The 16,158-nt window shown below is 43.4% G+C and overlaps 1 protein-coding gene across 1 annotated transcript in view; it reads left to right on the top strand.

Moving 5' to 3' along the window:
- Window positions 1-15,597, top strand: part of cacna1g (calcium channel, voltage-dependent, T type, alpha 1G subunit) — a 349,320-nt gene extending 333,723 nt beyond the window's left edge. Inside the window, exons 36-39 of the mRNA XM_063003080.1 lie at window positions 4,176-4,298; window positions 6,089-6,278; window positions 7,506-7,675; window positions 13,763-15,597. Coding sequence (XP_062859150.1) covers window positions 4,176-4,298; window positions 6,089-6,278; window positions 7,506-7,675; window positions 13,763-14,644 — 1,365 coding nt within the window. The 3' untranslated portion in view covers window positions 14,645-15,597. The remainder of the gene's footprint in view (window positions 1-4,175; window positions 4,299-6,088; window positions 6,279-7,505; window positions 7,676-13,762) is intronic.
- The last annotated feature ends 561 nt before the right edge of the window (window positions 15,598-16,158 follow it).

Here is a 16,158-nt window from a genome sequence, read left to right as displayed (position 1 = left end):
GTGCCCTGGCTCCTCTGTCTGTCTTCTCTCTGTGTGTAACACTGTTGCAGTCGGGCTACTTCTGCAAAACTAAATTAATCAGTTGAATGACACTGTACATAAAATGGTAATTAAATGAGACAGAAAAACTATACACCGATGAGGAATAACATTAAAACCACCTCATTGTTTCTACACTCACTGTCCATTTTATCAGCTTCACTTACCATACAGAAGCACTTTGTAGTTCTACAATTACTGACTGTAGTCCATCTGTTTCTCTACATACTTTTTAAATCTGCTTTTACTCTGTTCTTCAATAGTCAGCACTCTCACAAGACCACAACAGAGCAGGTATTATTTGGGTGGTGGGTCATTCTCAGCACTGCAGGGACACTGACATGGTGGTGGTGTGTTAGTGTGTGTTGTGCTGGTAGGAGTGGATCAGACACAGCAGCGCTGATGGAGTTTTTAAACACCTCACTGTCACTGGTCGACTGAGAATAGTCCACCAACCAAAAATATCCAGCCAACAGCGTCCTGTAGGCAGCGTCCTGTAGGCAGCGTCCTGTGACCACTGATAAAGGTCTAGGAGATGACCAACTCAAACAGCAGCAATAGATGAGCGATCGTCTCTGACTTTACATCTACAAGGTGGACCAACTAGGTAGGAGTGTCTAATAGAGTGGACAGTGAGTGGACACTGTATTTAAAAACTCCAGCAGCGGTGCTGTGTATCCACTCATACCAGCACAACACACACTAACACACCACCACCATGTCAGTGTCACTGCAGTGCTGAGAATGATCCACCACCTAAATAATACCTACTCTGTGGGGGTCCTGATTATTGAAGAACAGGGTAAAAGCAGGCTAAAAAGTATGTAGAGAAATAGATGGACTACAGTCAGTAATTGTAGAACTACAGAGTGCTTCTATATGGTAAGTGGAGCTGATAAAATGGACAGTGAGTGTAGAAACAAGGAGGTAGTTTTAATGTTGTGGCTGATCAGTGTGTAATTGTTTTCACACAAAATAATTGTCTCTTTTAAACAAATTCATGATTAGAACTTTATTTAGCTTTTCTTTTTTTCTGCAAAAGAACAACAGTTCAGTTAAAACTTTTACTTGTACATAAAAAAAATTATTCTTTTTAACTTATTTGAAAATTATGTTGTTTTTTTTTTCTCCCAATTTTTAGCTTGTCCAATTTTTACCCAATTGCATTATGCTTCCTCTGTACTGGTGCTGACCCCTACCCCGATTGCGGAGAACGAAGCTAACCCACGCCCCCTCCGACACGTGGGCAGCATGCCGAATGCATCTTGCAACTCAGCACTGTGTATGGAGAGACACACCCTGACAGCTCTCTTTCCCCATCTCTGTGCAGGCACCATCAATCAGCCAGCAGAGGTCGTAATTGCATTAGTTATGAGAGAGTCCCTATCTGGCTTAGTCCCACCCCTATTTGAACAACAGTCCAATCGTTGTTCATGTGGCTGCTCAGCCCAGCCGGCAGGCAGAGCTGAGACACGATACGATGTATTCAAGATCCCAGCTCTGGTTCCAGTGTGTTTTTTCCGCTGCGCCACCTGAGCGGCCAGCTTGTCCAATTTTTACCCAATTGCATTATGCTTCCTCTCTACTGGTGCTGACCCCCGCCCCCTACGACACATGAGCAGTACCCAACTGCATCTTTTCACCTGCACGAGTCAAGTTCATATGTGGATCAGCCCTGTGCACGGAGAACCACACCCTGATCAGCATTATTCCTCTACTCTGTGCAGACGCCATCAATCAGCCAGCATAGGTCGTAATTGCATCAGTTATGAGGTCCCTGTCCGGCTCCCTTCCCTGAATAAAGAGCAGCCAATCATTGTTCATATAGCCGCCCAGCCGGATGGCAGAGCTGAGATTCGATACGATACGATGTATTCGAAACCCCAGCTCTGGTGTGCTAGTGTATTTTACCGATGTACCACCTGAACAGCCTTAAAATTCTGTTCTAAGGGAGTCACAGGGTTTTGGTGGGTAGCACTGTCGCCTCACAGCAAGAACATCCCAGGTTCAATCCCCAGGTGGAGCGGACTGTGTCCTTTCTGTGTGAAGTTTGCATGTTCTCCTCATGCCTGCATGGGCTTCCTCCCAAAGTCCAAAGACATACATTTAGGTTAGTTCGACATGCAAAATTGCCATAGGTGTGTGTGTGTGTGTAGGAGTGTGTTTGCCCTGTGATGGACTGGGAACCTGTGTGGGATGTTTCCCACCTTTCGCCCAGTGAATCGGACCCACCACGATCCTGAATAGGATGAAGCGGTGGTAATACAGACAGTAATACAATACATCTATTTGAACAGCAGCATTTCCTCAAGCATAATTATGGACTTATCAGGTTTTGCAACTGTACTATAGATTATACGTATGTGCAATATAGCCAGTGTTAAGATACCAACAGTGTATTCATTGTTTCTATTTTGGCACAAGCACTTTCAGTATGAGTGAATATACATGTATATACAGTGCCTTGCAAAAGTATTCAGCCCCCTTGAACTTTTCAACCTTTTGCCACATTTCAGGCTTCAAACATAACGATATGAAATTGTAATTTTTTGTGAAGAATCAACAACAAGTGGGACACAATCGTGAAGTGGAACGAAATTTATTGGATATTTTAAACTTTTTTTAGAAATAAAAAACTAAAAAGTGGGGCGTGCAATATTATTCAGCCCCTTTACTTTCAGTGCAGCAAACTCACTCCAGAAGTTCAGTGAGGATCTCTGAATGATCCAATGTTGACCTAAATGACTGATGGTGATAAATAGAATCCACCTGTGTGTAATCAAGTCTCCGTATAAATGCACCTGCTCTGTGACAGTCTCAGAGTTCTGTTTAAAGCGCAGAGAGCATCATGAAGACCAAGGAACACACCAGGCAGGTCCGAGATACTGTTGTGGAGAAGTTTAAAGCCGGATTTGGATACAAAAAGATTTCCCAAGCTTTAAACATCTCAAGGAGCACTGTGCAAGCGATCATATTGAAATGGAAGGAGTATCAGACCACTGCAAATCTACCAAGACCCGGCCGTCCCTCTAAACTTTCAGCTCAAACAAGGAGAAGACTGATCAGGGATGCAGCCAAGAGGCCCATGATCACTCTGAATGAACTGCAGAGATCTACAGCTGAGGTGGGAGACTCTGTCCATAGGACACAATCAGTCGTACACTGCACAAATCTGGCCTTTATGGAAGAGTGGCAAGAAGAAAGCCATTTCTCAAAGATATCTATTAAAAGTCACCTGGGAGACACACCAAACATGTGGAAGAAGGTGCTCTGGTCAGATGAAACCAAAATCGAACTTTTTGGCCACAATGCAAAACGTTATGTTTGGCGTAAAAGCAACACAGCTCATCACCCTGAACACACCATCCCCACTGTCAAACATGGTGGTGGCAGCATCATGGTTTGGGCCTGCTTTTCTTCAGCAGGGACAGGGAAGATGGTTAAAATTGATGGGAAGATGGATGGAGCCAAATACAGGACCATTCTGGAAGAAAACCTGTTGCAGTCTGCAAAAGACCTGAGACTGGGACGGAGATTTATCTTCCAACAAGACAATGATCCAAAACATAAAGCAAAATCTACAATGGAATGGTTCACAAATAAACGTATCCAGGTGTTAGAATGGCCAAGTCAAAGTCCAGACCTGAATCCCATCGAGAATCTGTGGAAAGAGCTGAAAACTGCTGTTCACAAACGCTCTCCATCCAACCTCACTGAGCTCGAGCTGTTTTGCAAGGAAGAATGGGCAAAAATTTCTGTCTCTCGATGTGCAAAACTGATAGAGACATACCCCAAGCGACTTGCAGCTGTAATCGCAGCAAAAGGTGGCGCTACAAAGTATTAACGCAAGGGGGCTGAATAATATTGCACGCCCCACTTTTCAGTTTTTTATTTCTAAAAAAAGTTTAAAATATCCAATAAATTTCGTTCCACTTCACGATTGTGTCACACTTGTTGTTGATTCTTCACAAAAAATTACAATTTCATATCGTTATGTTTGAAGCCTGAAATGTGGCAAAAGGTTGAAAAGTTCAAGGGGGCTGAATACTTTTGCAAGGCACTGTATGTGTGTGTGTCTAATTGCATGTGGCTGGATGGGTTCTGTTCTCACCCTGGCCTCGTCTCTTCCTCTTTAGATCCCCCTAGCTGAGGTGGAAACTCTGTCCCTGGCGTCTGAGAAATCCTGGTCCTTAGCTCTGACGGATGACTCTGTCCCTGATGATTTTAATCCCCCCTTACTAACCAGTCTGGAGTGCAATGTACTTAACAGTAGAACGTTGATCATTCATCTTTGCAGATGCCTTGCCGTTCCTTATAGATTTTATAGCCAATAACTTCATTTTATGCACATGTGGAATTAATTATGAAAGTCTTCATCAGCAAAAACATACACAGATCATCCATAACATTAAAACCACCTCCTTGTTTCTACACTCACTGTCCATTTTATCAGCTCCACTTACCATATAGAAGCACTTTGTAGTTCTACAATTACTGACTGTGGTCTATCGGTTTCTCCACATACTTTGTTATCCCCCTTTCATGCTGTTCTTTAATGGTCAGGTCTCTCCCAGGACCACTACAGAGCAGGTATTATTTAGATGCTTGGTCATTCTCAGCACTGCAGTGACAGTGACATGGTGGTGGTGTGTTAGTGTGTGTTGTGCTGGTATGAGTGGATCAGACACAGCAGCGCTGCTGGAGTTTTTAAATACCGTGTCCACTCACTGTCCACTGTATTAAACACTCCTACCTAGTTGGTCCACCTTGTAGATGTAAAGTCAGAGACGATCGCTCATCTATTGCTGCTGTTGGAGTTGGTCATCTTCTAGACCTTCATCAGTGGTAACAGGACGCTGCCCATGGGGGGCTGTTGGCTGGATATATTTTTGTTTGGTGGACGATTCTCAGTCCAGCAGTGACACTGAGATGTTTAAAAACTCAAGCAGCGCTGCTGTGTCTTATCCATTTATAGCAGCACAACACACACTAACACACCACCATCATTTCAGTGTCCCTGCAGTGCTGAGAATGACCCACCACCCAAATAATACCTGCTCTGTGGTGGTCTTGTGGTGGTCCTGACCATTGAAGAACAGCATGAAAGCAGGCTAAAAAAGTATGTAGAGAAACAGGTGGACTACAGTCAGTAATTGTACAGTAGAACTGCAAAGTGCTCCTACATGGTAAGTGGAGCTGATAAAATGGACAGTGAGTGTAGAAACAAGGAGATGGTTTTAATGTTATGGCTGATTGGTGTATTTAATCTATTGACGCTCCACTCAAAATGTAATAACTGTTTTATTGTTGACCAGAATCTACACTGCCAGTCTGTCTTATTTTATTTTATATTAATATTTTCTCATGCCTTGTATGACTCAAGATCCTGAAATCTATTGGAATTGCAAGGCATCTGCTCTCTTTTTCTCTTTCCAGTCATTTTCCACCAGCCCAGTCTATGTCGAATCCAGTAGTAGTCCTGCTCCATGCTTTCCTGTGCGGGTTCCTCATTTGTCCTTTTTTACATACAATATCTGACCCCATCCTGTGCACTATACATACACAATGTCTATATCAATTTTCTATGTGACTATATTTGTGTTATGTAGTTGTGTCCATAAATTCGTCCATTAATGTATTTGTCTTGTATATTTTGTAATGATGTGATGTTTGACGACAGTGTCATGCCCCTCATTACTTTTAAGGACATAGGAGTTGGTGTCTCATGTCTGCTAGCTACAGTAGTAGATGCCTTCAATGTGGCCTGTGAAGGGAGGAGGCTGTTGAGTTTTTTTCCCCTATTTGTAATGAGTAGCTTCATCAGATAATGCTGCCAATCATCACCACTGACATGAAATTAACAATGATGTATCTACGTAGAACATTTTCAGACTTAGCCTCCTCCCTTCGCCCGACGTGCCTTTCATTGTGTGCTAACCTGTCCTGTAGGTGCTGTGTGTATGTTTGTAGGGGATGTACCCTGGCCCTCCTTCTCCCATCCTGACCTGCCCTTACAATTCAGCTTACCATGCTTTCCTCTGCTCTCCAGAATTCAGATCCTCCAGATCGCGCAGAACCGGTGCAGCCCCCTGAACTGGTGAAGGAACACATGCTGGGTGTGAAAAAGACTTCAGTGGGGCGAGCACTCTCCCTGCCCAACGACAGCTACATGTACCTGCCCCTGCAGCCCAATCCGACCTCCACAACCTGCATGACCTCAGCTCGGCACGCCCAGTCAGGTACAGAACGCACGGACCATCAAGCATCTGCCCAGCATCTACCCAGCATTGTCGTATTAGGGTATTAAGACCCAGCTTAGTGAGTCCACACACATTCATCGCCCCATTTTAACCAAGTGTAGAGATACGTGGCTCAAATACATATCTAATATTAATTATTTTGATGTTTATTTTACAACCCCAAATCAGAAAAAAGTTGGGATAGTATGGAAAATGAAAATAAAATGAATTAAAATAAACATCGGGAGGAATTTCAGTGCGTAAAGGCCAAGGGTGCAAGCTTAAGCTGAATGCCTGTGATCTTTGATCCCTCAGACAGCACTGCATCAAGAACCGCCACTCAACAATAGCTGATATAACCACATGGGCAAGGGATTACTTTGGCAAACTTTACTGTGCAAAAAAGAAGCCTTATGTTAACCATGTCCAGAAGCGGCGTCAACTTCCCTGGGGTTGGAGGCATCTAGGATGGACCATCACACAGTGGAAACGTGTATTGTGGTCAGATGAATGAGCATTCCAGGTCTTTTTTTTTTGGAAAAAATGGACCATCCAGACTGTTATCAGCAACAAGTACAAAAGCCAGGGTCTGTCATGGTATGGGGCTGTGTCAGTGCCCTTGACAAAGGTCATTTACACTTCTGTAATGGCAGCATTAATGCACAAAAGTACATTGAGATCTTAGAGCAACATATGCTGCCTTCAAGACGTCATCTTTTCCAGGAAAGTTCATGCATTTTTCAACAAGACAATGCAAAACCACATGCTGCACACATTACAAAGGCATGGCTGTAGAAGAAGAGGGTACGGGTACTGGACTGGCCTGCCTGCAGTCCTGACCTGTCCCTAATAGAGAATTTTGAAAGGAAAAATGCGACAACGACGACCCAGTACTGTTGCACATCTTAAGACGTGTTTGCAGGAAGAATGGGACGAAATAAAAGCTGAAACACTAAATCACTTGGTATCTTCGGTGCCAAAATGTCTTTTAAGTGTGGTGAAAAGGAATGGCAACATTACAAAGTGGTAAATGCTTTACCAAAGTAACTGTAAGAAACTCTTTTTTTTATTATTTGCATTTTCCATACTGTCCCAACTTTTTCTGATTTGGGGTTGTATATGACCGAATGCATATGGACATATGGACACCCCTTCTTATTAAGTTTGAATGTTTCAGCCACACTGTTAACAGGAATATAGGATTAATTAACTAATCTTCATCCACAGGCTCCAGCAGCTCTGTTCAGTCTCAGATGGAGGAGACCGCACAGCACCTGAACGTACCCACGGAGCTCTTCCGACCCATCAGCCCCCACAGCCTGTCCGACTCCGAGTGTGTCCCTCGCATTCCTCCGCCGCGCTGGGGGCACTCCCACACCCGCACCCTGCGCAGACAGGTAAGCCTCTGCCCTCGAACATACACCGATCAGGCATAACGTTATGACCACATTTCTAATATTGTGTTGGTCCCCCTTTTGCTGCCAAAACAGCCCTTTCTATCAGAACCAGCATTAACTTCTTCAGCAATTTGAGCTATAGTAGCTTGTCTGTTGGATCGGACCACCAATATGCATCAATGAGCCTTGGTCGCCCATGACCCTGTCGCCGGTTTACCACTGTTCCTTCCTTGAACCACTTTTGATAGATACTGACCACTGCAGACCAGGAACACCCCACAAGAGATGCAGTTTTTAAGATGCTCTGACCCAGTCGTCTAGACATCACAATTTGGCCCTAGTCAAACTCGCTCAAATCCTTACTCTTGCCCATTTTTCCTGCTTCTAACATCAACTTTGAGGATAAAATGTTCACTTGCTGCCTATTACTGTATATCCCACAAACTAACAGGTGTCGTGATGAAGAGATAATCAGTGTTATTCACTTCACCTGTCAGTGGTCATGATGTTATGCTTAGTTGGTGTAGTACTGAAGACTGAATGATGCTGCATCAGCTTCTATGTGCATTTCTGTGCACCTGCTACTTTGCCTTGCGTTCTGTTCTGCGGCTCTTTAGTCCAGCAGTTGTGCAATTACGTATTCAGGGACTCTGCATGATACACCTGTCTTCTGATCTCGTCTGGTCTGTTTCCACTCATAATCCTGTCTGAATTTTCTCCTCTTTTCTTCTTTGCCTCTGTTGGCCTGTGTACGCACTAATCTGACTAATCCCCATCAGCTCAGCATGGTACAGCATCCCCCGGACCCCAGCCTGCTCCTGAGACACAGATACTCCTGTTGCTGAGAGCTGGAGTGGTAGCCTCCCCTTCAGCACCTTGCACACTCAGTTATGCATCTCTCTATCCTAAACCCTTCAGATTACTCCTAATCCCTCTCATGGTCCATGTCTCCCTGCATTTCACTACGGCTACTGTAAAGGTACACACTGGAAGGTTAAAGATCATGTAGCATGGCTTTTCTAATTGGATACAGAGGAGCTGCTGTGATTTAGTCTGGTACTGCACATTTGTTTACCCTAAATTGACAGATCTGTATTTAGCTACTGTTTTGTTGTTGATGTTTAGTGTTCATTACTTGCTAAACCTTAAACGTAGTCTAATTAGAAGCTGCTCATCATCCTACAAGTTTCAGAGGTGCTACCAGTTCAACAGGCACTATGCATGTGGGAGGAAAGGTCACTGAGGTTTCTCTTTATTGTCCCTGCAAAAACAAGACCTCTGTTGTCTAGTTGAGGTAGTAGGTAGCAAGAGTAGTGTGGGTTAACATAGGGCAAAGCGGGACTCACTATTTGTGATATGGCCGTCAGTGAGAGTGAGTTAAATTCTTAGTTCAGCTACCAGCAGGCTGGGCGTCTATACAATTCAATGATTGGCTTGTCCGAAGGGTGGGAAAGCCTTATAAATGCTGCAATTGTGACCTCTCCTGGCTAAAAGATGGTACCTGCACAGAGACGGGTGATAATAGAGATCGGTGCGATATGGATCTTCACATGAATCTGCAGCACACATGTAGGTGGGAGCATGTGTAGATGCAGCAGTGTAAAATAATCATTACTACAAATTTCAGAGGTGCTACCAGTCCAACTGGGTTGCTAACTGTCCAACAGGCGCTATGCATGTGGGTGGAAAGGTCGATGGGGTTTCTCTTTATTGTGACTGCAAAAACAAGTAGTTTTTAGTTCAGGGGTTTTCAACCTGTGGGGGGCGCGAGTGCCTGACCAGGGGGCGTGGCATTACGAGATTTTTTTTTACTTCTAAAACTAAAGCAATTTATTTTTCACCCACGGGAGACATATTTGATTAGTCTCACTGACCACGCTCACACGCACGTTTAATGTTATTCAGTTCAGTTTGAAAAAAACCTTCAAAACAGTGCAGACAAATCGGTGACAAAAGCAACGACCGCTGTTATAAGACGTGTGTGTGTGTTTAAGAGAGATGCTCTGTTCACAGTATCGATATAAGTGATTCAGGAGTCGATTCATTTTAAAAGCAGCGTAAGTTTCTCTTCTCGGTCGTCTCTCTGTTTTTACTGTAATTAATGAATGTTGCGGTTGTAAATAAACACCAGCTACTACAGAACATTCTGTGTGACTTGCTTACCTTTAAAAGCTCAGGTTTAATTATACTGAGTATTACCACAGAGCGGTAACCGAGACTGTGGAGCGACAAGTTTTGTCAGTCAGAGCAGATGATCCTGAACTAACCAACTTAGTAATTGATGAACTTTTGTCCAAGCTTGGCTCTGTGAAGTAATGTTTTTTTGCTCTCATCTACATCAAAAGCAAGAACCGCTTACAATTTATCAAAGTGAACCACAAATTTATATAACGTGCTCATAGAATCGGCTCAGATGGGTTCGGGCTGTATTATCTTTTTGAAGTAATATTTTTAATCAGCAAAATTGCATCGTATGTATGATGTGCACAGCGTTAATTATGTTATTTTAGCTTGTCAGATGCTTTCTCAATGATTTGCGGTGGTTGACGAAGGGGGGGGGGGGGGGGGGGGGGTTGGGCAAAGTGTTAAAATACACTATCACACCAGAGCTGACATCTCAAGCTCGGGTGTTCAAATCTCAGTTCTCAGGGTGGGAGTGCTGAACAGGCTTCCTTATAAAAATTACGACCTCTGCCGGCTGATACTGGCTGACAGAATCAAGGGATAATGGCCTCATTCAGGTGAAAAGAAGAGATCGGCTAAAGCACACGCGTTGGAGGGTGCGTTTGTAGATGCAGCAGTTTTAAATACTCATTCCTACAAATTTCAGAGGTGCTACCAGTCTGGCAAGGTGTCCAACAGCACTATGCTTGTGGAGGGGGGGAAAGGTCAATGGGGTCCAGTTGAGGCTCCTGCAAGAGTGTCGGAGGGTTAACATAGGGCATGGTGGGACCCTAAGTGCAATATGGCTCTTAATGAGAATATGAGGCAGCCGTTTCTACGCTGTAGCTCCTTTATGACCAAGAATTAGTTGTATACCCCTGTCCTGAACATCAAGGTTTTGCCTTTATGTTTATTCCAAATTGCCACAGTACTGGATTCGATAGGATTGTATGTTCTCCCCATTTCCTCATCCCCATTCGTGCTTTTTCTCCTGGTATGTGGAGAGCAAATATTTATTTACGTCCTATTTCCCTTCTGAAATGTACCGTGTCTTTTAAAAGTGCCTGCTGAAGTCAGAGCAATACTCTGTGTAACCACCAGATGGCAGCAGTGTTTTTATTATACCGGCCCAAAGCTCCAAACGTTAAGAACAGTACTGGGTATAATTTACCTCATCAAAAATATTCAAACTGAGCATGAGTCTACCTGATCTTTAGCCCTAGTGCCACACCACCACCTTTCTCCTACTGGGCTTGTGCTTCCCTCTCTCTTTAGAATCTGGAACAGGGAGTAATCTAACAGTCAGGGTGTGCCCTCTGGCACTCAGTCTTTTGAGGAGATAGGTCAGCTCGTTGTCTCGTACAGTCATCCCAGTGGCCCAGAGTGCAGTCTGCCAAGCTGTGTTACCAGTTTCAGTTTGGAGTAAAAGTTCCTCAGTGCTGGTGTAAAGAGTAATGCCTAATAACCTACAAGTGCAATTGATCTACTGTATATGGTACAGTGCTGTGAAAAAGTAATCGACCCCTTTGTTCGGGCAATTAGCAGCTCTTCCGAAGTCATTGTCACAATATACTGTATGTCCAAGTTTATGTGGTCATCTGGCCATACGCTTGTTGGACATCCCATTGCCTAAACCCAGGCTATAAATATATTTACTCTGCATTTTTTCAGCAATAACAGCTTCCACAGGTATGATAAGTTGTGGATATACAATTGAGGGGAAAAAACTCCCAAAAAAGACAATACATGTCTTGCAAATGTGTAATATATAAATAAATACATAAATAAATAAATATAGCATTTTATATTAAAAGTTTAAATGTTTAGAGTTAGGCCAACAATTAAAGTTTAAAACACGTTGCTGCTACAGGACAGATGACTTGCCAGAATAATTAAATAATCTGTCCATGAGCTGAAGCTGAGGTGTATTAGGGTTAAACTAGGGTGGCACGGTGGCTAAGTGGGTAGCACTGTCGCCTCACAGCAAGAAAGTCCTGGGTTCGATCCCCAGGTGGGGCGGTCTGGGTCCTTTCTGTGTGGAGTTTGCATGTTCTCCCCGTGTCCGCGTGGGTTTCCTCCAGGTGCTCCGGTTTCCTCCCACTGTCCAAAGACGTGCAAGTGAGGTGAATCGGAGACACTGAATAGTCCATATAAACTTGTGAACTGATGAATCTTGTGTTATGAGTAACTACCATTCCTGTCATGAATGTAACCAAAGTGTAAAACATGATGTTAAATTCTTATAAACAAACAAACTCAAGTAAAAGATATGTTGAATGACCTGAACACATTCCGTCTGGGGGTAAAAATGGCAGTAACAGAGGCAGGGATTTGCTTTTTCACAGCAATTTAAATCAGTATTTTTTCTCAGCAGAAACAGATTTACCAGAAGCGTAATGAATTGAGGTGAGAGGGTGAGAGGGTGGGGGAACAGGGAGAAAGGGCAGATACTCATTTTGCAAACTTTGTTTTATACAAAATCTGGTTTAATGTGGTTGTGAATGTGCAGTTTCTGTGCTAAATAACATGCTGTAGCATTTAAAGGGGAAATAGTTGGTTGTAATATTTTATTGCAACAGATTTGATGAATTGAAGAAAATAAACATGTAGCAGTTTTGTACAGTTACTTTAAGAGTAGGGAAATTATGTATAAAATATAAATTTTTGTATGTATTTATTCAGGTACATAGTTGTGATTACTGTCTTGTAGCTTTATAGCAGGAACTGTATTAATACATTAGACTATTAGATTTTTTATACATGTACCTCTTAATAGAGGTGTATAATGTCTGTAATGATTATACAGACATACAATGATCAGCCATAACATTAAAACCACCTTCTTGTTTCTACACACATTGTCCATTTTATCAGCTCCACTTACCATATAGAAGCACTTTGTAGTTCTACAATTACTAACTGTAGTCCATCTATTTCTCTACATACTTTTTTAGCCTGCTTTCACCCTGTTCTTTAATGATCAGGACCCCCACAGGACCCCCACAGGACCATTGATCATTCTCAGCACTGCAGTGTGTGTTGTTCTGGTATGAGTGGATCAGACACAGCACCGCTGCTGGAGTTTTTAAATACTGGGTCCACTCAATGTCCACTCTATTAGACACTCCTACCTAGTTGGTCCACCTTGTAGATGTAAAGTCAGAGACGATCGCTCATCTATTGCTGCTGATTAAGTTGGTCATCTTGTAAACCTTTATCAGTGGTCACAGGACGCTGCCCACGGGGCGCTGTTGGCTGGATATTTTTGGTTGGTGGACTATTCTCAGTCCACCAGTGACAGTGAGGTGTTTAAAAACTCCAGCAGTGCTGCTGTGTCTGATCCACTTAATACCAGCACAACACACACTAACACACCACCACCATGTCAGTGTCACCGCAGTGCTGAGAATGATCCACCACCCAAATAATACCTACTCTGTAGTGGTCCTGTGGGGGTCCTGACCATTGAAAAACAGTGTGAACAGTGTGAATCAATAATTGTAGAACTACAAAGTGCTATTATATGGTAAGTGGAGCTGATAAAATGGACAGTGTGTGTTGAAACAAGGAGGTGGTTTTAATGTTATGGCTGATCGGTGTATTTCCAGTCTGAATAGGGCTTTATTTACTATTTGCTGGCTACCTCTTAGCAAGACCACAAGCACTATTATCAGATTTCGGCCAAACAGTCTTCAGGGCAGTCTGGATATTTCCTAACTCTACCCGCTAGGGCAAAGAAATTCATAAAGCTTGATATCTAATGTTCAACTCTGCTCTAAACACGCTGCCCAACTTTCCCGGCTCGCACAATCCCTTTCAATCTCATCTTAACCAATCTCTCTATCATCTTATCATGCTTAAACACTCTCCCCCTCCCTTCTCACTCCCTTCCTTCCCATCTCCACCCACCTCTGCTCTCCTCAGGTGGCAGTGAGCACAGATTCTCAAGAGGCTCTGCACACAGGAGGGGAGATTGAGAGATCCACGGGGCTGGGAGAACCCTCCACTGCCCCTGCCAGCTTCCCAGCCTCGCAGCAACACCCTCAGACTTCGCTGTTCCATGTCCCTTGTACGCCGGGCACCTCTGAAAAACCGACATGTGGCAGCGTGCACACGCAGCATAACCCCCATGACCAATACAACATCTGCTCAAGACACCAAAACCCCTCCCCCACCTGCGATAAACCCGCCAAGGACGACTCGGTGGATCAGGAGGTGTCTCGGATAATCCGATCAGGAATAAAAGGAAGCATTGATCAGGACTCGTTCAGAGAAAGCGGGATTGAAAGTAGCTTGGGTGAGAATCGCGCTTCATGTCTGAGGCAGTTGAAGAAATACCACAGCGCCGACGTGCAGTGTCGACGCCCACCGCTGCTCCTGCCTCGGCCCTCGTCCTGGCTCGACGACCCGCGACGCCACTCGATCGAGGTATGCCCGTCGGCAGAGAGCAGCCCTCAACGTAGTTCCGTGTCCTCCGGATTCATCTCGCGCACAAACAGTCTGCAGCAGACCTCGCCCCGGACCCGCAAGAAGAAGAAGATGAGCCCTCCGTGCATCTCTATAGACCCTCCCGAAGGGCTGGAGCTTCCGGAAGACTTTCATACATTGGCGGGAACAGGCGTGGGAATGATACCACCCCCTGTGCCCAGCAGAGACACGTGTTTGAGAAGGAGAGCCCCGTCCAGTGAATCCAAGGACTCTTTCGATCTGGGTGCAGGAGATGCACTGCCCCAGGAAGGAGTTTCTAACCCCAAGCTGTTGACTTTGCCTAACTTCTCCTTTGAGAAGACGAGCTCTGAGCACTAAACGTGTAAATGCACATAGATGCACATGAACCTACACAAAGAGGCACTCGGTGTTTCCATGACAATGATAGTCATAGTAATAATACTATAGAATAATAGTGCTAAACACAATGATGAATAATTCATGAAGAATAGTGATTATTTTTTGTTTTTTTTTCTTTACTGCCAAAAAACAGAAACAAAACTACACTGTACTGAGAATAAACCAAGCTAATAACACGTGATCTCTCTTCCATCATGCCGGACGATGCGTCCTGGCGAATCTATGACCTCCTTTCGGACATTGGTACCGGGGCCGAACAACAAGACACTTTTTTTCTGGCTGAAAACATTTGGTGACTTATAGCAATGTATGGTGATTTTTCTTTCTTTGTTTGTTTTTTCTTTGCTGAGAACAGTGATGAAGGTACAAAGCAATATGAACGTTTAGAGACACTATTTTCTTAAATTATTTGGCCGTAGTATTTGTACAGGATGTAGATTTTTTAATTTCATTCGGTTTATGTCTTTTTGTGACTTCTTAATGTTTAAATTGTTTGTTGGTTTGCTTAATTTTTTTCACAATAGGATATTTTTAGCTTTATAGGGGGAAAAAAAGAACCATTTTTTAAAGTGCCAAGATCCATGTATTTGTAGTAATAGTAATACTGATAATATATATCTGATTACACTTTTTAGTTATTTTAAATACGAGCAGCGGTCAGAGTAAATTAGATCATCAGATGTATGATGTATGATGTGTTTGATGCACTACAATGCATACTGCCCATAGCACAAAGACGCCTCATTATTGACTCGTTCATCAAAACACAAACGTGACGTGCTGCCATTAATTCCATTAGGAACTTTGTGACGATGCCCAGTTATATGCATTCAATTCTGTAGCCTTTTTTAAACTAAAAAATAAAATGTAAAGTTTTCATTTCTTAGAACAAATACACATTATTGAAACTATCCAGTATGTTCATTTTTATTTCTTCTTTCTCCTCAGATTGAAACAGTGTGTGATGTGATGTTGAGTGTATTTATAGAAAAGGTCTGCAAATGGATGACAGATTATAACATTAAAACCATCTCCTTGTTTCTACACTTACTGTCCATTTTATCAGCTCTACTTACCATATAGAAGCACTTTGTAGTTCTACAATTACTGACTGTCATCCATCTGTTTCCCCGCATGCTTTGTTATCCCCCTTTCATACTGTTCTTTAATGGTCAGGACCCCCATGAGACCACCACAGATCAGGTATTATTTAGGTGGTGGATCATTCTCAGCACTGCAGTGACACTGACATGGTGGTGGTGTGTTAGTGTGTGTTGTGCTGCTATGGGTGGATCAGACACAGCAGCTCTGCTGGAGTTTTTTAATACCGTGTCCACTCACTGTCCACTCTATTAGACACTCCTACCTAGTTGGTCCACCTTGTAGATGTAAAGTCAGAGACGATAGCTCATCTATTGCTGCTGTTTTAGTTGGTCAACATCTAGACCTTCATCAGTGGTCACAGGGTGCTG

Source organism: Trichomycterus rosablanca, chromosome 10, assembly GCF_030014385.1.
Source record: "Trichomycterus rosablanca isolate fTriRos1 chromosome 10, fTriRos1.hap1, whole genome shotgun sequence".
Taxonomy (NCBI): Eukaryota; Metazoa; Chordata; class Actinopteri; order Siluriformes; family Trichomycteridae; genus Trichomycterus; species Trichomycterus rosablanca.
Note: the sequence above shows the minus strand (reverse complement) of the source record. Positions and strands in the feature narration are given on the sequence as shown.